Here is an 18,888-nt window from a genome sequence, read left to right as displayed (position 1 = left end):
CACTGGGTGTTTTCTGCTTTCCGGTCTCAGGGGGCAGTAATGAGCCCACAACGATTTGACACCACACAATGAGGCGAAGAAGACGCAGCAGTAAACTCCAAACAAGTGACACAATGGCGAAATTAATTATTTTTCAGAAGTGTTTTCAGATAGTATCTTTCAGTTTCACTAGAGAAATGACGTAAAGGCTGATAACTAACAGGTTGGGTCGACAGTTGTACTTCTGGTTAACCGCCCCTGCGTCGGTTAAAGAGTTTTTCCAACCATCCGAGACTGTCTCGAAATGGGGTAACCGCATAAATGTGTTATAAGAGCTCTAAAAATACATAGCCCAGTATTACATCCAAAACTTGTGAATGAATTTGATGGGGGGTGGGAGCCTGAAGCGTACATTGTCATCTAGCTCTAGCTAGTCATTTAGCTCTCCTGGAGACATTGGAGTTCAGTAGAAAGCGCAGGTGCACCTAATAAGCTAAGATGCATGTATACAGAAAGTGTGAATTAGAGAACACATAACAGTCCTCTTAGTGACGTTTACTATCGTTGTTACCCTGTGAATGTTAAGATTTGGTGTTAAAGACTTTCATATGTGCATGTATGTATATGCATATTTAGCTAGTCATGATTTATTGTCATCACCAATATCCAAGAGTTATCTTCTTTCGCTTCTAATCCCTAGACACGTTGTTCTGCCTCGGGAAATGGCTGAATATGTTCCAATATCGCAGGTGAATGTCTGAGGACGAGTGGAGGCAACTGGGGGTGCAGCAATCCCAAGGATGGATCCACTACATGATACATGAACCAGGTACTGTATGTAATAACCTCTTCTAGGAAGTGCAAAATGCACAGTTCATTTGTTTTAAACCAAGGTTCTTTACCATAATGTTGGTCCTCGTGATAACACTGGAAATGAAGATGATGTGTACACTGTGTAGTTTATTATTCTACCTTGATTTTTTTTTTTTTTTGCTCATCCAAAGAGCACAGTTAGTATGAAGATATGGACCTCGTCTCTTTCTTAGTGCTGCAGGGCTGCACATAGAATCCAGCTGGTTCTGTTGTCAAACAACACCACATCCAAAGTGTCTGACTTACCATGTAAAATAATGTGCGTGACATTTCTGTTTCTGATCTATGCCTGGTGATATTTTAATGTATATTAGTTGAAGTTGACAACACTGATTTCATTAGTCAGGAGGAAGAGAGTTGTTGTGTGACTTTGTGACAGAATCAGTGTGTTGCCAATGAACTTAATCTGTGAATGACTCAAAGAGAAAACGTTTTCAACGGTAATTCTGCTTTTTTCTCTCTCTAAAATGTGATAACTGAAAATCTACATTGTATTATTGTTTGTGTGTAGTTAGAGATTCTCAGACCACTGTCAGACTGTGCCTACTGACAAAGGACTTGATTAACATCACAGTATTTAGATAACTTTGCCTAACCTTGCTGCTATAATCATGACCAATTTGATAAACTATCTTTGCCATGTTTTCTGGTTTTTGCTTGTAATCCTTTACTTGGTCACAAGAGGGTGCTATAGCTCCAGTTGTTTGTAAATGGCCCCATGACAAACATGAAGATACTAGGACCAGGCTGAGATACAGAAGTTTGGCCTATAAATACGTTGTAGTAGTTTTGTGGTTTTCAGATATTTTTCATATTAAGGTCTAGCTGATTTTTAGTTATTCCTAGTTATGTTATTAATAAATGCCCATTTGTTTATAAATCCTTTGGACTTTAAGTGTCTCAGATTTGGTCTGCATCCTGTATCTCCAGGGAAAATATATTTTTGGATAAGAAAACTATTACCTCTGTATTACCTCTGTAAATATCATAACTGGCTTTCCAAGAAGAAGTGCTTGGTAGAGGCTGGTTAATAATTCAGATGGTAGAAAGTGTTCCTGTGGAAAACAGCTGACATGTCACTGTGCCATTCCAGTTTGATCCTGTGGGAGTAATAATTTGCTTACCATCTGATATCAATAGTGATGTCCTTATTTCAAATATGACAAAAATGTGTTGCGCTGACGTTTAAATCAATATAAATCATCAGATGAGACGAGATCCATTTAATTCAGTTTCAAAGGCAAGTAGGTAGTCATAATGTGAAGAAAACTAACTGCAGACAGAAAGCAGGAAGGTGCAGTCCAAAGCCATTCTGGGATTTAAGTCCTTTTGGATGCTGTGACTTAATCTGAATTTCACATTGGGTAATAGAATCTTACTAAATGTCAAACATAAAAGGTATACTGTGGTTGATAAGACCAGTAATCAAATGAAATCAAATCCTTTGGCTTTGACTCTGGAAGAAGAAAAAAACTGCCCAATAAAGATTAAAGATGCTGTATAATCTCAAGTGAAAATTTCAAACTGCAAGGTAGCTGTGAAGGGTCAAACAGAGGCTTTGGAAAGCAAATAAATCACTACAAACAGGCCTGATGTGTCACAGATGCTGCATCATCTACGAACATTTATAAGTGCTTTTCACATACCACTGGTTTTATTGTTCCATACAAGCACTGCTTTCAGGATGTTCATCAATAAAAATAGAAATAAATTTTTGTAGAAGGGCAGCCCGCACGTCCACAGACCGAGGCAACCAATGAGCTTCATCTCCTCGTGGAGTCCCAGCACCGTCCGTCATCACAACCAGGTGTGAGCCCCTGCACAAGGCAGGTGTTGTGAACTCTTTCGCTTTGCGGTCCATCAAACTGCTATATAAGAAGTGACACCGGGACACTTTTGTATATATCGAGCTGTTCATGATCGTTTCAGTGTCAGAAATGTGGTCCACCCGGGCTGAGGACCGCGCTCACGCCTAGATTCAGCCAACACAAGTGAAGCTCATGACATCTTCACGGGACTCAGTGGCCATCACAGCTTTCCTGTGGAGGGAAACACAAGAGTTGTACTGCACAAGTAGAGGAGGATGTAAATATGAAAGACATTTTAAGGATTTGATTAGTTTAACGTATTTAAATCTCATTAAATGCACTTATTCTATGAGAAACTACTGCCATGTCCTATTTTATCAGTATTTAGTAGTATTTCAACTGATGGAACATGCAAACCAATGTGAACCTAAAATTGTAGAGATAGGAGAAAGAAAAGTGAGGTAGAATCAAATCTGTATTAACAGGACCAACAACTTGCTACAAATAAGAAGTTCAAGAAGTTTTGTGAAGACTTGTGCATGCATTTTTGGAGAAATCTACTTAATAATCCTTGTAAAGCAACATATAGGTGTTTTATACATGATGTGGTTAATAGATCATGTGGTACAGTCATGTAGTTAAATGCAATGAAGTTAAATATGAATCAAGAAAGCTGCAGGAACAGCAAGTAATTGAATTAGCTCAGTAAGTGTACTTTGAAGTTTGCAAACACTTTATTCAGACTGTGGTAAACACTGAAATAAAGATCATTGGCTGAATTCTGCAACAATCAAATTTCGTGGAAATAAATCATCTGGCTTTGTGTAGCTTACTGGACTTTGCACCTCTCTAATGCAGGATGAGTTCAAACCTCTTGCCTTAAGCCCAACATGCAGAGCAGGTTAAAACTGGTGTGTATGATGTAAGACAATCCAGGCAACTGCACAATATCCGTTTATGAGATCGAGAGAAAGCACATTCGCATGCGAGAACACAGACCTACCCAGGCCTTTTCCCATCTTTTTAGCAGTTGCTCATGCTCTGTGAGTGCACCTCTCCACTGGTTCAAATCCCTGGATGGAATGCTCTCATCATCTGTCAAATAACAACATCTTTTACGGATATAAACCATCACAAATATCCATTTCTGGACTTCTGAACAACCATTCCCAGGGCCTGGTCTTGGCACTGTATTACCACTCTACATGCATGACAGTGATCACAATGCAATTTTGCAGATCCTAATAGGTATTCATCAAAAACACATGTTCTGCACACTGGACACTGTTACAGCCACTCAACACCAAATACCTCCAATACTGAGGTGGATGTCCACTTCAGACATGTCATTTCCCGTGCTGGCCTCAGCGACGCAGTGGTAGCGGGCGTCCTTGAGCAGCGGCCCCTCTCGGAGCCAGCTGCTCACTAGTACCCCGCTCTGACCCAGTGGCCAACGGTACTCCATTATGGGGGTGTCCAGGCTGTGTCCGTTTATCAGCCAGTGAATGTGGACATCACTGGGACCTGAGGGACAGAATCGGACCTCATGTTGACCCATGACGGTCGAGACATGGACACTCCACATAGAGGTGCGGTACATGAGATGGGAATACTTGCCTTTGAGAGGTCCATTTGTGCTGTTTAACAATTCTAGATTCATTGTTTGAGTGTAGCTTAAGCTCATATTGTTGGGTTCTGATCTTATTTAATGCTGTTTTTTGTAACGGTTTTAAAAATTTATCTCCATTTTATTTGCAGTTTTGAAACATATATAGTATTTAAAAATACAAGAAATGACTGAGGTCAAAAACTTAAGAAAAACAAGCCAGTGTTGAAAACATTTGACAAGATTTATTTAGCCTCCCTACCAAGAGCAACAGTCCCAAAATGTCCCCTAGATTTCTGTACATCTTCAAAGAGATTTTTCCATATATACAAATATATTTACACTTGTTTACAGGCACAAAAATTGAAAGTTTGAGATGTAAGACAACTAAACCTATAATAATTTGTTCTGAGGAGAGATTCTCAACACCCTGGATGAGAAGGACCCATGTCTAGATTTTTACATTTTTCATGTCAGACTTGTTACACAATAACATGCATTAAATTGATCCTTTCATTGACACAGAATTGAGAGCTGTGAGACAACTGAATCCCAGCTTTGTCTTTTTAAACATTCATTCATGATACAGGCATCTTTCGAGCCCCCTGAATTGGAGATGAGCTCTATTCTGTGAGTCAGACACCTTAAAGCAAAGGGCAGGCTGGTTGTAAGCAAATCTAGAAACACACACACACACACACTCCTGATTAGTTTCTGTCTTTTTGGAAATGGTGGCATGCAAGGAGTAGAAATGAGAGAATGAGTGATAAATAAAGACATAGAGAAAAAAGGAGGGTTAAGAAAGGTGATTTCCAAACTGAGTAAGGGGGATAGTTTGGTTTTGGGGGGATGTGAGCTGAGTCATTGTCAGAGGCACCACTCACCCAAGGCGAGGCAGAAGAGGAGGAAGGCCTCCTGGGCGTGAACCCCCCAGGCCTGGTCCTTCAGCAGGGGAGGCAAAAGTCTCACCTCTGCCTCCCGAGCCTCCACGCTGTGGGGCACGGCAGAGGAGGAGGAGGAGGAGGAGGAGGAAGAGGATGAAGAGGAGGAGGAAGAGGGGAGGGCAGAGGGAGTGCTACTTCCAGAGGAGGACATGGGAGATGAAGTGTCGACAGGAGAGGAGGCTGTGAGGGAGGGAGTGGTGGAAAAAAGAGAGCGTTGAGGAAAATAGGAAATCTAAACCAGGGAGGACATGCAAAACAGACAAAGGGAAGACTAATGAATGAGGGCTAGGGTCTGAAAACCAAATTGCTGCAATAAATAAAATGAAATAAAAACAAAAGAGGAAAATTACAACTACTTACACAATGGACAAAATGATATTACCACAGCTGTGACTCATCTTAAATAATAATTCTCTTCAAATGTTCTAAAACTGAGGACTTAATAAAAATAATATAAAAAATACTTCAGATTGTTTCCAGGGCTGTTTTAGAAAAACAATAAGTGATGACTGATGTCACACTGCACATATTTCTGTTGTTAACAAACCACATAAGGGAGGTTGACTAGTAGAGGTTAATACACAGGACCTCGAGAGTTGTATTCGTGTAGGAATGTCCATGTCACAGGGAGGAGAAAAAAAAAAAAATACAGAGATTTGACATTGTCATTCAGGACGACTCTACAGAACACAGTGGTTTGATTTATTCCACGTTTTTCTCTCTCTTTCTGACCTTCAAGCCCTACACTGCCACCTCACTGGGTGAGATTAAGGCCCACATACTAGGTGCTGCAGATGGCAACACTGTACAACAACGCAAGGCTACAACGTACTGAGCAAATCTTCCCTGAGAAATCACTGTAATGTTGAAGCATTTACCCAAGTCCAATAGCCAACACATTGCTTTGAAAAAGAAAAAAAAAGACGCAAAAAGCTTTAAGAGATCCACCCAGGCTGTACAAAAACATGATTCCAATTTGGAAAACATCACAGTAACTTACCAATTTGGTAAACAATGTTTCCAGTTTGGAATTTAAGGAATAGCTTTACTTGCTGGACTAAGCCTAAGAGGGTGCAGCTTTCATGAGTACAGTTTTGCTTTAACATCAAAAGCCCTAAATCAGACAGCAGGAGTTAAATCTCTACAGGCAGGTGGGACGCCTGACTTAAGCCTCGTAATGATTAAACCACTCGATGCTGTACACTGAATGTACTTCCATATAGAGGACGCCACTTAGACTTGCAAGTCGTGGGAATACGAAGCAAGAGCGTGACCCCCTTATAAATCGTCTCTGTGCTGAGAGACAGAAGCAGATCAGAGGCTTGTGACTAGCAGTAAGGTTAATCTGCGTCTGCGAACTGGATGGGCTGAGATTCACAGTCCACATCGAAGGGTTTCTCCTGGGACGGGCTGTCGTCCCCGAAGCTGTGAGAAGGGATCCGGCCGTTGCCGCACTCCGGCTCGGTCTCGTACCCGGTGTCGCGGAGCGCCCGCAGGTTTTGGGTGGTTTGGCTGCCGTTCTGCGTTGGCTGCTCCGTCATGTTGATTTTGTCGCTTGCCGGTGCTTCCATCAGACCTGCCTCACAGGCCCGGTACTCGGGCTGATGGGTGCTCTTGTGACTGCCCAGCAGAGCGGCTCGCATGCGCAGGCAGGGAGCCGGGAGGTACTGCATGTAGCAGTTGTAGGCCAGTGCAGCCAAGAAGAGGAGGAAGAACAGGAGGAAGAGGAAGAGGAGGGCAATGCTGTTGTTGTGCTGCAAATACTCGGCTGCTGGGTCCCGGCTGTCTGGGCGGGGAGCATTGGAGCTTGGAAGATGTTTTGGCTGGAATTTGATTGTGCTGCTGGGGGGTGGGGTTAGTGATGAGTCAGTCTGGGGTGGGGAGGTGAACAGGACTGTGGCTGTGAAGCTGGGAGGGGCAAGGGCTGAAGTTAGTGGGTCTCTGTCTGTCTCAACATTACCTTCAGCGGTATGTGTGCTAGATGTCTCCTGGTTGCTGAGGGTGGTGGTCACGTGACCCGCCTGCTGTGGCGGTCTGGGCGGGAGATCCAGACTGAGGATGTATCCGGCCAGGAGGCGGCTGAAGTTCTTTCCGACGGCGGGGGCCCATTCCACAGACCAGCACTCGTAGTGACCTTGATCCTCTGGAGCCACGCTGTAAATAAGGAGACCATTTTCGCCTATGAGGTGGAAGCGAGAGGCCTCGGTGAGAACCGAGCTGTTGGATTTCCACATCACCTGGGCTAGGTTGGAGTGTACCAGGCACGGCAGCTCAACAGAGCTCCCCGGTTTCACTGTCACATGCTGGTAGTCCTTCAGAGACAGACCTGGCACTGTGAGGCAGAACAGAGAGAGAATAATCACTTATCTAGTGACAGGTTTTGTGTATCCTGCTTAGAACAGATGTTGATGAGAGAAGAAAGGTTTATATTCTGGACTGGGCAATATTAATAGAATCAAATATTTCATTATTTCTTTACCAAATTCTGTTTACTTGACAGTATTCTGGGACTACTGTTGCTTCCAAGTTGTTTTAACCTAAGGAGATTTTCACAAACAGTCCTATAAAGTGATAAAGTGGCTAAGGAGGTAGAGACATTCATTGTTTCACTCAGCTCAACTATCTACTACCAGCTCAAGAATGAAAACATTCATAGCTTTGTAGTATTAAGATAGTGTTATCATCTGGGATACAGAGTAAGCACTGATACTGTTGCTCTCACCAGCTTCTGTGAGCATCTGTATGTGAGCATGTTGCAGCCTACCTGTAGGACACTTGTCTGCGTCACCATTCAGGTTCTGGATTAACTTCCTGCAAAAACAAACAAGCATTATTTTAATGAGCCTGAAATATGCAGCCAGCCTTACGTGAAGAAATATCTAGTCTGAGACAGTAAAGCAGGTCAAACTGGATGGAGTATCGACAAGGATGTGTCTCGCTGGTGGTTTTGCTTTGGATAACCAGTGTAATGCATGACTGGAGTGTTGGTATGTAGAAAGAGAGAGCGATAGGTCGAGTGATAGAATGTTGATTACCTGGATCGTTGGTTGGGAGCATCAAGGATATTGACGCAGGCAGAGGTGTGACGGTCCCAGGCGCAGTGGGGGTCTCGTGCCAGGACACAGTCGCTGCAGGACGGATACCTGCTGCAGAAGGCTGTGGGTGACTGGACGACGCCCCAGTCTGAGCCGGCATACAGGGATCGTGTCTGTGGAAGCAGGAGGTTGTTGACATGAACATGCCACAGAGAGGGTGCAAAAACTTTCACATAAAAAACACAATTTATTAAGAACTCTGGCTACAAACATGAATGCTCAAACACACATAAGACAAGTTTACACATCACTAAAATCATCAATACTGCTGTCTGTAAAAGTTGTGATGCAAACTCTAGACAACCACAAATACATGCTACAGCAAAAAATAAAATGCAGTCTCTTCAGTTTTAGAGGAACTGTTGGTTTTGCTTTTGACAGTTGTGTCGTCTTCTTGGTAACTTCCCATCGTGGCCTTTTCACAGCAGAGCTATCACATCTCTCACACACTCACCGCACAGACATGATGTCGTGGTCTTCTGTGAGCTGAAAATATATTATCTATTTTTTGAGCTGCAGTCGTGTCTTTGCACAAATGTTACTGACCTCTGAGGACAGCAGTAAGTTCTTGATGGGCTCTTGGTTCTTCAGGAGCTGGATCTCTTCCACAATGTGAACGTCTCCTTCAAACACCACTGACTTGTGCAGGACTCCCTTATCTAAAAATGAAAAATGGTAAAATGCCTGCACCAGCACATATATACTTAAAATGACTCATCAGGGGCTAATATAAGGATATCCTTATTTATAGTGGTTTGTATCTCAAATTAACATCAATAACTGATGGGTTTTTAACCTGTTCCAGTGAAGATCACATCATAAATGTTCCCGTCGAGCGCTCGGACCCTCTCTACAACGATCTGAGTGTAGTTGACGTCTTTGGTGATGAGGCGAGGCCCGTTGCCGATGGGCAGGATGGGATCCTCCAGCAGGGGGTGGTCCTTAACAAACTGAAGGGTCTTGTCTGGCAGGTGGAGAGAGCTGGTAATGTTCTGTTGTCGCATCACGTTGTTAATACACTGGTGGAGGAAAAAGATTACAACGTATATTCACATCCACTATAAGTGCAGTATGATGTAAGTTATTCTAGACAGAGAAAGGACTTACTGCTCCAGGACGTGGGGAAGGAGTGATGCCATTGTACCGCACCCACTTAGTGTGGGACTGCTCCACTGTGGCCTTCTGCATGTACTTGCCCTTGGAGAAGACATCTTCCACTGCAGTCATGTTATAGGCACACACAGCTGACAGGCCCACATTACCCCTGGGGGACGAGGGTGATAATGGAGTTGGGAGAGAAACAAGGGAGAGAACAGAAATGAATTTAAAAGACCTGCATTATATTATATTGCAATACAACACTTTTTCCCTTTCCTGGTCCCAACTGATCCCCTTCTCAAGATCTTCAAATCACTGACCACTGGGAGGTAAAGACGCCGTAGATGACGGTGTCCCTCCAGTCTGACTCCTTCAGGATGAAGACATCGTGCACGACGTTGAAGACAAAGTTGAGCTCAGGCATGGAGCACACAAGTTTGGCTTTTAGAAAGGATGTCCATTTCTTTTGCAGAGTGCGCTGCCCCCCAAGGTCGCCCTGTGGTGTGATATAGAAGACATTAGGCAGGAAAAAAGAGGGAATGGTAGGTGTATGAAAGTAGCACTTTGATAACATAATAAAATTAGCTGATGTGTCCTATTTCAGATTAAGCTTCTGGCTTTTGGGGGAACATCCAAACTGTATGACCAGAGGTAGAGGTGTTCAGAGTTCAAAGGTTTCCACCAGTTTTAGCCATCAGTCACGAGAAAGGAAAGGAACCTTTAAAAGCGAGATAATTTGGCAGGACATACCTGTAAATGGGACAGTGTTAGCACTGACATCCCTGGATTGGTGAGCTGAGATCTCAGTTTTGTATAACTCACTTATATTTTATTTTCCAGAAAGGTTACAGTGTAACAATTACAATGCACGGAGAGAGTAATGTAGGAGGAAAAATGGTCATATTGCTTCATGAAAAACAACTACAGTGTAGAACCTTATGCAAATATGAATTTCACTAAAAGTCAGAGATGTTGGGGCACACTCCTCTGTTCAGCTATGTGGTCTCCGTGAAGGGGAAAGGCTGTCTATGATATGTGATTTATGTGAGTGTCCTTTTTGTACTTTATTGCTATTTATGTGCTGACTGGAGTTGTCCTGAGTTATATTTTAGGGAGGGAACATTTTTGTTTTCTGTTTACAATGTAATGTCATATGTAGGAAGTTTTGTTCTTGTCTAACACATGCCGCCCCAGTGGTATTTCAGGTGTCCATGTGGGCTGTGCATGACTCAACAAATAACAAAATTTCCTAACTACCTTAAGCTGATTTACGCTATGACATGGGCTCAGGCTAGGTCAAGAAAAGAGATACAAGATAAAAAAACGAGGAGATGACTCCAAGCGGAAAAATGCAAACATACAGACAATGGAAAGATAAGGGCTAGAGACGGATGCTGCTGGTATGTACAGATGGTACATGACGTGTACTGACCTTACAGACGCGCGCCACCCTGGGGATGAGCAGCTTGCCAAAAAATTCGTACTCCACTGACACCTCCGTGAAGAAGTAATAGATTTTGTCGTCCTCACCATATGCTCTGTTTCTCCCTTCTCTGATTACGTCGGCATAAACAAAACTGGGCTCTGTGAGGAAAAGAGACAGGAGAGAGGTGTCGGTAACAGGGTCTATAGGGACTAAGACAACTGATCTGTTATTGTGAAAGCCTCATTGTATTCCTGTTCCTACAGGTGCTATTACAGATCATTTAGCAGAAATCTTTAGAACCTTTTTCAACCCTAAAAACTAGACCTTAGGGATGTCCCAGTCAAGTTTTGTTTGACCCTGATCCCGATCCAAGTTCTTTTTTTCCCAGCAGTTGGTCCCTGCTGATTTAGAGTCCAATCCAATACTTAAGAGTTATCCAAATGTGATTAAATATGTATCTGACTGAATTAAAGAACAGAATCTGACACCTAATTTTTCAAAGTACTCCAAATACTGACATTTCTAATTAACTATTAAGTTAATAAGCTTAAATTATTGCTAAGTTATGAATGAAAGTATAACTGAGAGAATGAACATGTCTCACTCTAAAAAAAACACTCCACTCACAATTGCACAGAGGTGATACAGAGTGGAGCTTCTACCCTCACAGACAGCGCTGTAATCTCACAACAGACAAGCTTAATTTTGGCATGCTGTCAAATTACTCACACAATTAACAGTAATTATGACTTGCTGCCAGTAACATTTGTCATTTAAACCAGTGAAGGCAACAGTCAGCTGCAGCAAAAAATAAGAACCTGCTACCTGCATGTTTTGTACACTACAACAACTGCAAAAGATTTGTTGCCATCTGAGCATTTTGCAGATCTCAGAACTTAGGCCAAATAATTTTTCACATTTTCACTTGCACATGAGTGAAATGCTCGCACAGTTGGATGTTTTAAAGTGCTGCAGTGCTGTAACACTAAGCACGCTGAGGCGGACTATAATAGGCTTTATGTTAGCTGATATGCATCCATTAAAATGTGTCCAGGTCAACTTGGGATTGGCTTGCGACATCTCTTTTTCTATGCTTTGGAAAAAAAAAAAAAATTAAATGCTCTCCTCACAACCTTTAAATCAATTCAAGATGTTCATATATTGTTCCAACTCACCATTGAGCCATGATGTGGAGTACTCTGTCCTTAACAGGGACTGGTGTGGAGAGTATCTGGAAATGATTGGTTCACTGCCTAAGAAGTTATAAGCTGTTCCTGAGTACAGCGCTCCATCTGATAGAAAAGCAGACAACGAATTAAGAAAAAAAAGCTATTTATTGTCCAGTGAGTCCATTTTCCACGCTCCCCCCACCCAAAAAAAGAGATTATTGAGGATTATTATGCATTTTAGCACAGGCTAACAACCAAAAGAGCTCTCAGGGAAATTAGATAAAACTGGCCTCAACTCACCAACCATGACAGTGGTAAAGCTTTGTGAGGGGTCAAAGGAGCATTTTCCCCTGCCATCTTCAGGTCGGCCATTCAATGAAAAGTCAGCAAGGTTCTGTCAGAGGAGATTAAATGTCCAGTTTAAAGTTGCTGGCAAGCCAAAACATATTTATTTGTACAGTGTGGTGTTCCCAGTAAAGGAGGGACTGAGCATGTAACCTACCAAGTAATCACACTGAGGTTGAAAGGCATATGTGCCACAGACATACAGCTGCTCGTCGTCTACGAGTTGGAGCACTCGAATGTAGTTTAGACAATCCCTCTGGTAAGAAGCATTTAAAAAACAAATTAAAATACATTTATTTCAATATTATTCTAGAAATAGTTATTCTGACACCATATAGGTTAAGACTGACCTCTTTTGATTTTCCTTTAAGTGTGCACATCATCATGGGGCTTTCTGCAACTGTCCATTCAACCTTAAAATGGTTGAAAAAGATGATTTATATATTAATCAATTAATTAAATAATATTTTATTTTTATCTCATTTAGTTACAGATCTTTTCTGTATTTTGATACCTTGTTGTTTCTGACAGTCACATTCTTCTTGCTGAGCTCAAAGATGGCCTCCCTGGCTCCCACATACAGTGCATCCCTCTTCTCATTCAGCAACAACGTAGAGTAGTTGAAGATCCCAGGCTCTGAAAACTCCATCAGATCTAAATCTGAGCACAGAAGTGTCACGTTACTTGAGCATCAAAAACGACCATAAGCTAAACATGCTAAAATCTGTATTCAACAGTATTGAAGAGTTTGATTTAAAGCTGCTATGATCAATATTTTTGTATTAAAGTAGACCAAGTGACAATGTGTTTTACTGCCTTTCAGCTAGTTGTTTTGGTTTCATGGTCCAGGACTGTTTGGATTCACTTTAAACGTCACAATCAAGGGGTACACCAGAAAATACCAACAATGTCAACAAAGGTGACACATGTAGTATGGAGGTTACAACCGCCAAAACACAACTTTGATTACTGTGGAGGCTGAACCCTCGAACAAAGATGTTTAGGACACAAGTTTTTGCCTTTCTAATTATGACACATTGGCATTATGTGAGTGTATCTCTTGTTGTTCTGTGTGTGGCGATGGTGGCAAACCTAGTGCAGAGTTTGTGTTTGGATGGCTTTGGTTGTGCCAGGTGCAAGTGGGTTCGGGTTGCAGGTGCCTGGACATTAACGCCACAATGATGAAAGCAAATACCCTCACTGACTGACTGACTGCAACAGTGACTGTGCCACAGCAAGTGGAGACACTTTGTTAAGAGTTGAAGCTGTACTGATTCTCACAGAGCAACTGAGTTACTGGAGCTATTTATGTAAACAGCAGTGTGCAAACACAACTTCTGCCTGACAGTAAATGTGGTGAGACTGAGGGTCTGTTGAGATAAATCAACAACAGAGGTGTAACCAAGCCATCTACTGTGAACCTTGAGTCACAGACCGAGTCAAAAGAAAGCTCAGATATATTACTACAGTCTATGTGTATATGACATCTATACAGTATTGTGTACATTAAACCTTACCTTGGTGTCTCCAGGAAGTTCTGGGCACAGCATGGGGTCCGTGGGTAGAGACCTCCAGCAGCAGCCCCAGGAAAACTCCCAGCACGCCAAATCCCATATTAGACTCTGACAACTTTGGAACTGTAAAGTTTCCTCTGCAAAGAAACACACCAGACACAGACAAAAGTAAAGTGACGCACTAAAACACAGAGAAAGCTTTTTACAGGGATGTAGAAATGACCGAGTTCCTCACAGCCTGATCTTATCGTGCAGCACAGATACTGAAAGGCGACAGGCGTCAAATCCACTTCCCTCATACCAAAAGCTGGCAGGTCTGATTCATCCTCTTTTGTATCGCGGTTTGTGCAGCATGTCACATGCATTTGAATAAAATCAGTGACAGATGATCTTTTGGACAGAAACCGTGCAATATAAAAAAAACTTTTAAAATAGAAATACATGTCAAATTCAGGTTTTCACATGTGAAATACAGATAATATTTCTCATATGAAAAAAGGAATAGTGTACCCAACAGTCAGCCGGGCTCCACAGGAGTCATCTGTACATCAGGAACTAATGCTACTCATGTCCTTTCTCCTTCATGCCCATGAATCAGCAGGTACTTCACTCCATATATTGCAAAACAGGAAGTAAACTCTCACTCGGTGTTGAGAAACAACAAAGCCATTTGCAATTTTCATACGTTCAGTCTAAAGGCAGAGCATCTAAAGGCTATCTTGTAACTGACTGGGTGCTTTAGGAAGTCTTTCAGAAATGTAAGGTTAAATAACAAAGCAGGAAAACAGTTGGGTGTGGAGATCCAGGGGGGCGGGGGCAGCGAGGAGCGAGGGATGCAGCACATGACGAGGTCCTGAACTAATGTGACATAGAGCAGCAGAAAATCAAACTCTAGTTTGTATCAAGCACAAAAATACACACACGCAGCTGTTATGACACTCTAATATGCAAATTAATGAGTGTTTTTAAACTCTATTAGCAGCGGTAGTTACTGTAGGTGTGTGTTTTTACAACTGCTACATGAAACCTCAGTTTATAGTTGTGCGTTACGCAACAACTCAGCACCTCAGGCCAAAGAAAATCTCCCCTTTTATTAAAAACTAGTTATTCTGCATGGCACTATTGTTAAGACAAGTTAAGTAACAGGTGTATCTGTCTGCCTCATGACGATGACAATATCCTGATCGTTGATGATGACAGCATTACTGGTAGTTATCAGCCCTTATCAGGTGCAGGTGTCATTCTCCATTTGCCAATTTGTAGAGCGTCATGATCTCTCCCGGTGCATTTGGCTCAGGATGTACCTGATAAAGACTCCCTTAGGGTTCCCTGTGCCATTTGTGTAAATGTTTAACTTATCCAGACCCACCTCTGGAGGCTAGTGTTGTCATATTCAATAAAACCTTAAGGTGTCAAAGCCAGGCATTTTTCTGTGGCACTTGGCTTTACAGTACAAGTCACTACAGATTCTGTACACTGGTAAAATCTATTATCTACCCCGAAATTCTGAGAAGCAATGTAATAACAATTAATTAATAACCTTTGGTTGTTTTCGGCCTCAAATAATCATGACAAGTTATAAAATAGAAAACATGTCAAGTATAAAAAATGTCAAGTATATGCTTTCAGTCAGTTTTGTTAGGAGTCATTTTTATCTAAAAAAGATATATATGTAACATCTTAACAGTTAAACAAAGCATGTTTAAAGTTGGCAGTTTTGGGTCAGCAGAAAAGCCAGGGGGAAAGCACAAGCTTTAAAGCTTAAGTAAAATATTAAAATAAATCTGTAAATCTGTTCTCAATCCTGCTTGTAAAATAGGCTGTGTTTGCCAAATTCACTGCAGTGGAGGGGCGTGTGCAAAATTATCTTGAGGTCAGTTTTCACGACTGTCAACTAAATTCATTCTGACATGGACAGAGGGCTGATGACCTTCTTTTACTCTGTAAATATTATTAACCCTGAAATAGTATTAACTCACAAAGTGATTAACTAACATAATTCAATTGTAAGGCTCAAGCACTTCCTTTCTCTTGATCCAGTCATGTGAAAGGATCAGTGTTAGAAGGAGTCTGCACAACTCCAGCTCTGTAGCCTGCATTTACTCATGTTTAAAACGAATGAATTTGGCTTTTACAGTATTAGACACGAGTGTAGATTGATGTTGGAAACATTTGCTGCCTGCATGTTGCATCCACTGACAGCCAATGAAATCTTAACAAGCAGAAGGAAGGTGGGTTTGACTGGCCAGGTGGTTTCCTTCACTTCTCAGAGAGAGTAAAGTGATCTGGCACAAAACAGGTTATTCTGGTTTTCAAAAGACGTAGTAGTACCCGCAGAACACCTCCGCAAAATGGGTGGACCGGTCACAAGAAGAAGGGGATAAAAGGTTATCGGATGTCTTGTAAGACGAGGATTGAGATAAAACGTTTCACTCACTGGAACCGAAAAGCAGTCTCACCATGTCCCAGTAAGATGAATTTAACTGGCATTCAAGCTGCTGAAAAGAACTGTGTTCACTGAAAGTTACAACCAAGTGACTCAAGGGAAAATCTAGTGAATAAAAATTAACTACAAGATAACAAGGAGACTGTCAAATGTTTTAACTGCTTTGTCTGGTCATTTATCCTCATCTTATTTTATTTCTTTTTTAACCAAAATTACAGAACAAGTGATAATGTCACAGAACAGATAAATCACTGTCAACCACTTTTTAATGACCTAGAAACACCACTGTGGCTCATTCCACTCAAATATAGGTTAACAATCAGTTACCCAGCCAAGGGGGAGATATATCATATGGCACAGCACGTATGGACGGCCACTGGATGGATGGCCACCACAGCTAGAGAAAAAGAGGAAGAATGATAATTGATTATTGATTTGGTTGTAAATGAGAACGAATGGCCCCAGAGGTATGACCCTCTTAATGCTGGGATTGTTGTCAGTTTGTTTTGGGGGGTGGGGATTGTGAGGGTTTCCACTGCCTAAATTGAGGAAAGATGGAATTCCATCCCAGCTTCAGCCCTAGCCATGGACTCCACTCTGCTGTAGAGGGGGTCAAATACACAAGGACCTATTGTTTACTGAAGATGAGGGTAGCCTCCACTCCACTCCACTCCACTCCTCCCCCCCATCACATCCACATCATCACTGCAGAGTAGTCAACAATGAACAGAGCGAGAGAGAGAAAGGAGGGAGGACAGAGAGCGGAGGAGAAAGAAGAGCATCACTTCTCCCTCTCATCCAGTTCTTTTACAGTCTTGCCAATCTAAATGCCAGGACAGCTTAGCCGCAAGGAGAGCCCTGAGCCAAGCCAGTGTTTTCAAAGATCACACGAGCCCATGAGCTCTGGACCTAGAAGCATCCTGTAAAGATGATCCATAAACCATTTAATGATGGCAGCAGAAACTGTTAAACTGAAGCAGAGAGAAAGAAAGGGGGTGACATGGACACAGCATGAAAGGCTGAGATAACAACACTGAGTCCATGAGGAAAACCCCAAACAGACAAAATTTCTCTCTGTTTTTGTCCTTTGAAAAAAAAAAAAACCTCTAGTGGCACACTGCATAAATAAAAGGTTCAAATGAGACTCATCCCTCTATCTGTGCACTGCTGATGCCCTCTATCAATCTCACCATTCTGAGCCCCATTTAGGGCAAAGCTTAAAAAAAGCTTCAAACCCCTTTGAGAGTCAGTGTTACAGTAGCAGATAGAGCATACTGGCAGCTACCCTACGCTGCTGAGAGATTTAGAGGAGTGGCCATACTGGGCCTGGGATATTTAAGACGGTTACCATGCTGGCAGGTCTCTTTGAGCCCTTTGTGTTCCCCTCTCGGCTCCTTTGGCTGGGCAGGGAGGTTGACACCTGCTTGGGGCCTTGGGGTTCCCAGCACCGCGCTGTTAACTGGGCACAGATATTGGCAGGCTGCCCGCTGAGGACAGAGGACAGAGAGGGGGAAACTGGAGCTCTGCCTATCTGTGCACAAGAACTTTGAATGTGTTAGGAGAGTGGAGGAGAGGAAAAGTAAATCAACTTTATGTGGCAAATGCTTTTAAGTCTTTGTGCAACACAAACAAATCCATCTGGGGTGTGCCAACCATTTCATTTTGAGTGAGTTGATCATCGTAATAAATCACTGAGTAACCAGATTTAACCACTCAGTAGGGGGTTTGCTGCTATACCTGCTAATTATTGTTTTTCCCTTCAGCCCACGCTGGTAGCTAATCAAGCATGACCATAATGACTGCTGAATTACAAACACAGCCTGCTACAACGACACTATTTCTTATAAACCTTCCATAACAATTTGTGTAAATTTATATAGAAGATTTTAAAGGGGGTACTTGTAAGATTTGTCGCCGAACATGGTTTCTTGTCAGGAACGGGTGGTGGTGATGGTTGCTTGCCAGGAGCTTCAGCAAGCATTGTGTTTACAATACAAGAGGTTAGAATACGCCATGTGAGCCACACTACTTATTCAGGGTAGCCTGAACAATACAGTGAGTGGCTATCAGAAAATGAAGGGACAGGCCAACCGGGGCAGGGCTAGCTAGTTAGCATACTAACTTGGCAAGAAAAGGAATGAAGTTTGATGCTGAACTCACAATGTTTCTTCTAGACTTGTAAGTAAACAACTGTTAATGCTAATGCTAGCTTTGTAGCAATAGCAAAACTTACATATAGGTCCTTTAATGGAAAAGAAGGAAATTTGTTTCCACTTCTTACTCAGGGCAGAACAGACCTTTTGTAAAAGACAAAATAATAAGAGATAAAGAGTGACAATCTTTAAGGTCAACAGGTGTACAAGATGTATTCATAGCATTGTAACCTAATCAAAACCCTACAGAAAAGCATCATAAAATTTAAGGCTACAGACCCAATGAGCAGTGAGCATGACTTGTCGCATAGGACCAGCTTCACCACTTGTCAGTTCCTTTCTATTGCAGAGAGCTGAGACAAGCAGCTCCACATCCTGTGAGCAGAGAGCATAGCGAGGATACAGAGTGTGGTGGAGGGTGATGTGAGGGAC

At 42.2% G+C, this 18,888-nt stretch overlaps 1 protein-coding gene across 7 annotated transcripts in view; it reads right to left on the bottom strand.

Moving 5' to 3' along the window:
- Window positions 1-2,060: 2,060 nt before the first annotated feature.
- The window catches only part of sema4d (sema domain, immunoglobulin domain (Ig), transmembrane domain (TM) and short cytoplasmic domain, (semaphorin) 4D), a 36,946-nt gene continuing 20,118 nt past the window's right edge, over window positions 2,061-18,888 (bottom strand). For 4 of the 7 annotated variants that reach the window (XM_018662395.2, XM_018662393.2, XM_051072923.1 and 1 more), the window contains 14 exons: window positions 13,861-13,994; window positions 12,858-13,003; window positions 12,694-12,756; window positions 12,501-12,599; window positions 12,299-12,392; window positions 12,005-12,121; window positions 10,836-10,987; window positions 9,724-9,899; window positions 9,413-9,569; window positions 9,102-9,324; window positions 8,852-8,964; window positions 8,246-8,418; window positions 7,975-8,021; window positions 5,369-7,542 (listed from right to left, as the gene is read on the bottom strand). In XM_018662395.2, the coding sequence (XP_018517911.1) occupies window positions 6,551-7,542; window positions 7,975-8,021; window positions 8,246-8,418; window positions 8,852-8,964; window positions 9,102-9,324; window positions 9,413-9,569; window positions 9,724-9,899; window positions 10,836-10,987; window positions 12,005-12,121; window positions 12,299-12,392; window positions 12,501-12,599; window positions 12,694-12,756; window positions 12,858-13,003; window positions 13,861-13,957 (2,649 nt within the window). In that variant the 5' untranslated portion in view covers window positions 13,958-13,994 and the 3' untranslated portion in view covers window positions 5,369-6,550. Of the gene's footprint in view, window positions 2,892-3,659; window positions 3,756-3,971; window positions 4,185-5,150; window positions 7,543-7,974; window positions 8,022-8,245; window positions 8,419-8,851; window positions 8,965-9,101; window positions 9,325-9,412; window positions 9,570-9,723; window positions 9,900-10,835; window positions 10,988-12,004; window positions 12,122-12,298; window positions 12,393-12,500; window positions 12,600-12,693; window positions 12,757-12,857; window positions 13,004-13,860; window positions 13,995-14,092; window positions 14,414-18,888 lie in introns of those variants that run through there. The other 3 variants (XM_051072925.1, XM_051072924.1, XM_051072927.1) reach the window with 3 other exon arrangements.

This window comes from Lates calcarifer, linkage group LG9 (genome assembly GCF_001640805.2).
Source record: "Lates calcarifer isolate ASB-BC8 linkage group LG9, TLL_Latcal_v3, whole genome shotgun sequence".
Lineage (NCBI taxonomy): Eukaryota > Metazoa > Chordata > Actinopteri > Centropomidae > Lates > Lates calcarifer.
The sequence above is the reverse complement of the archived record's forward strand: the minus strand, read 5'-3'. Positions and strand labels throughout refer to the sequence as shown.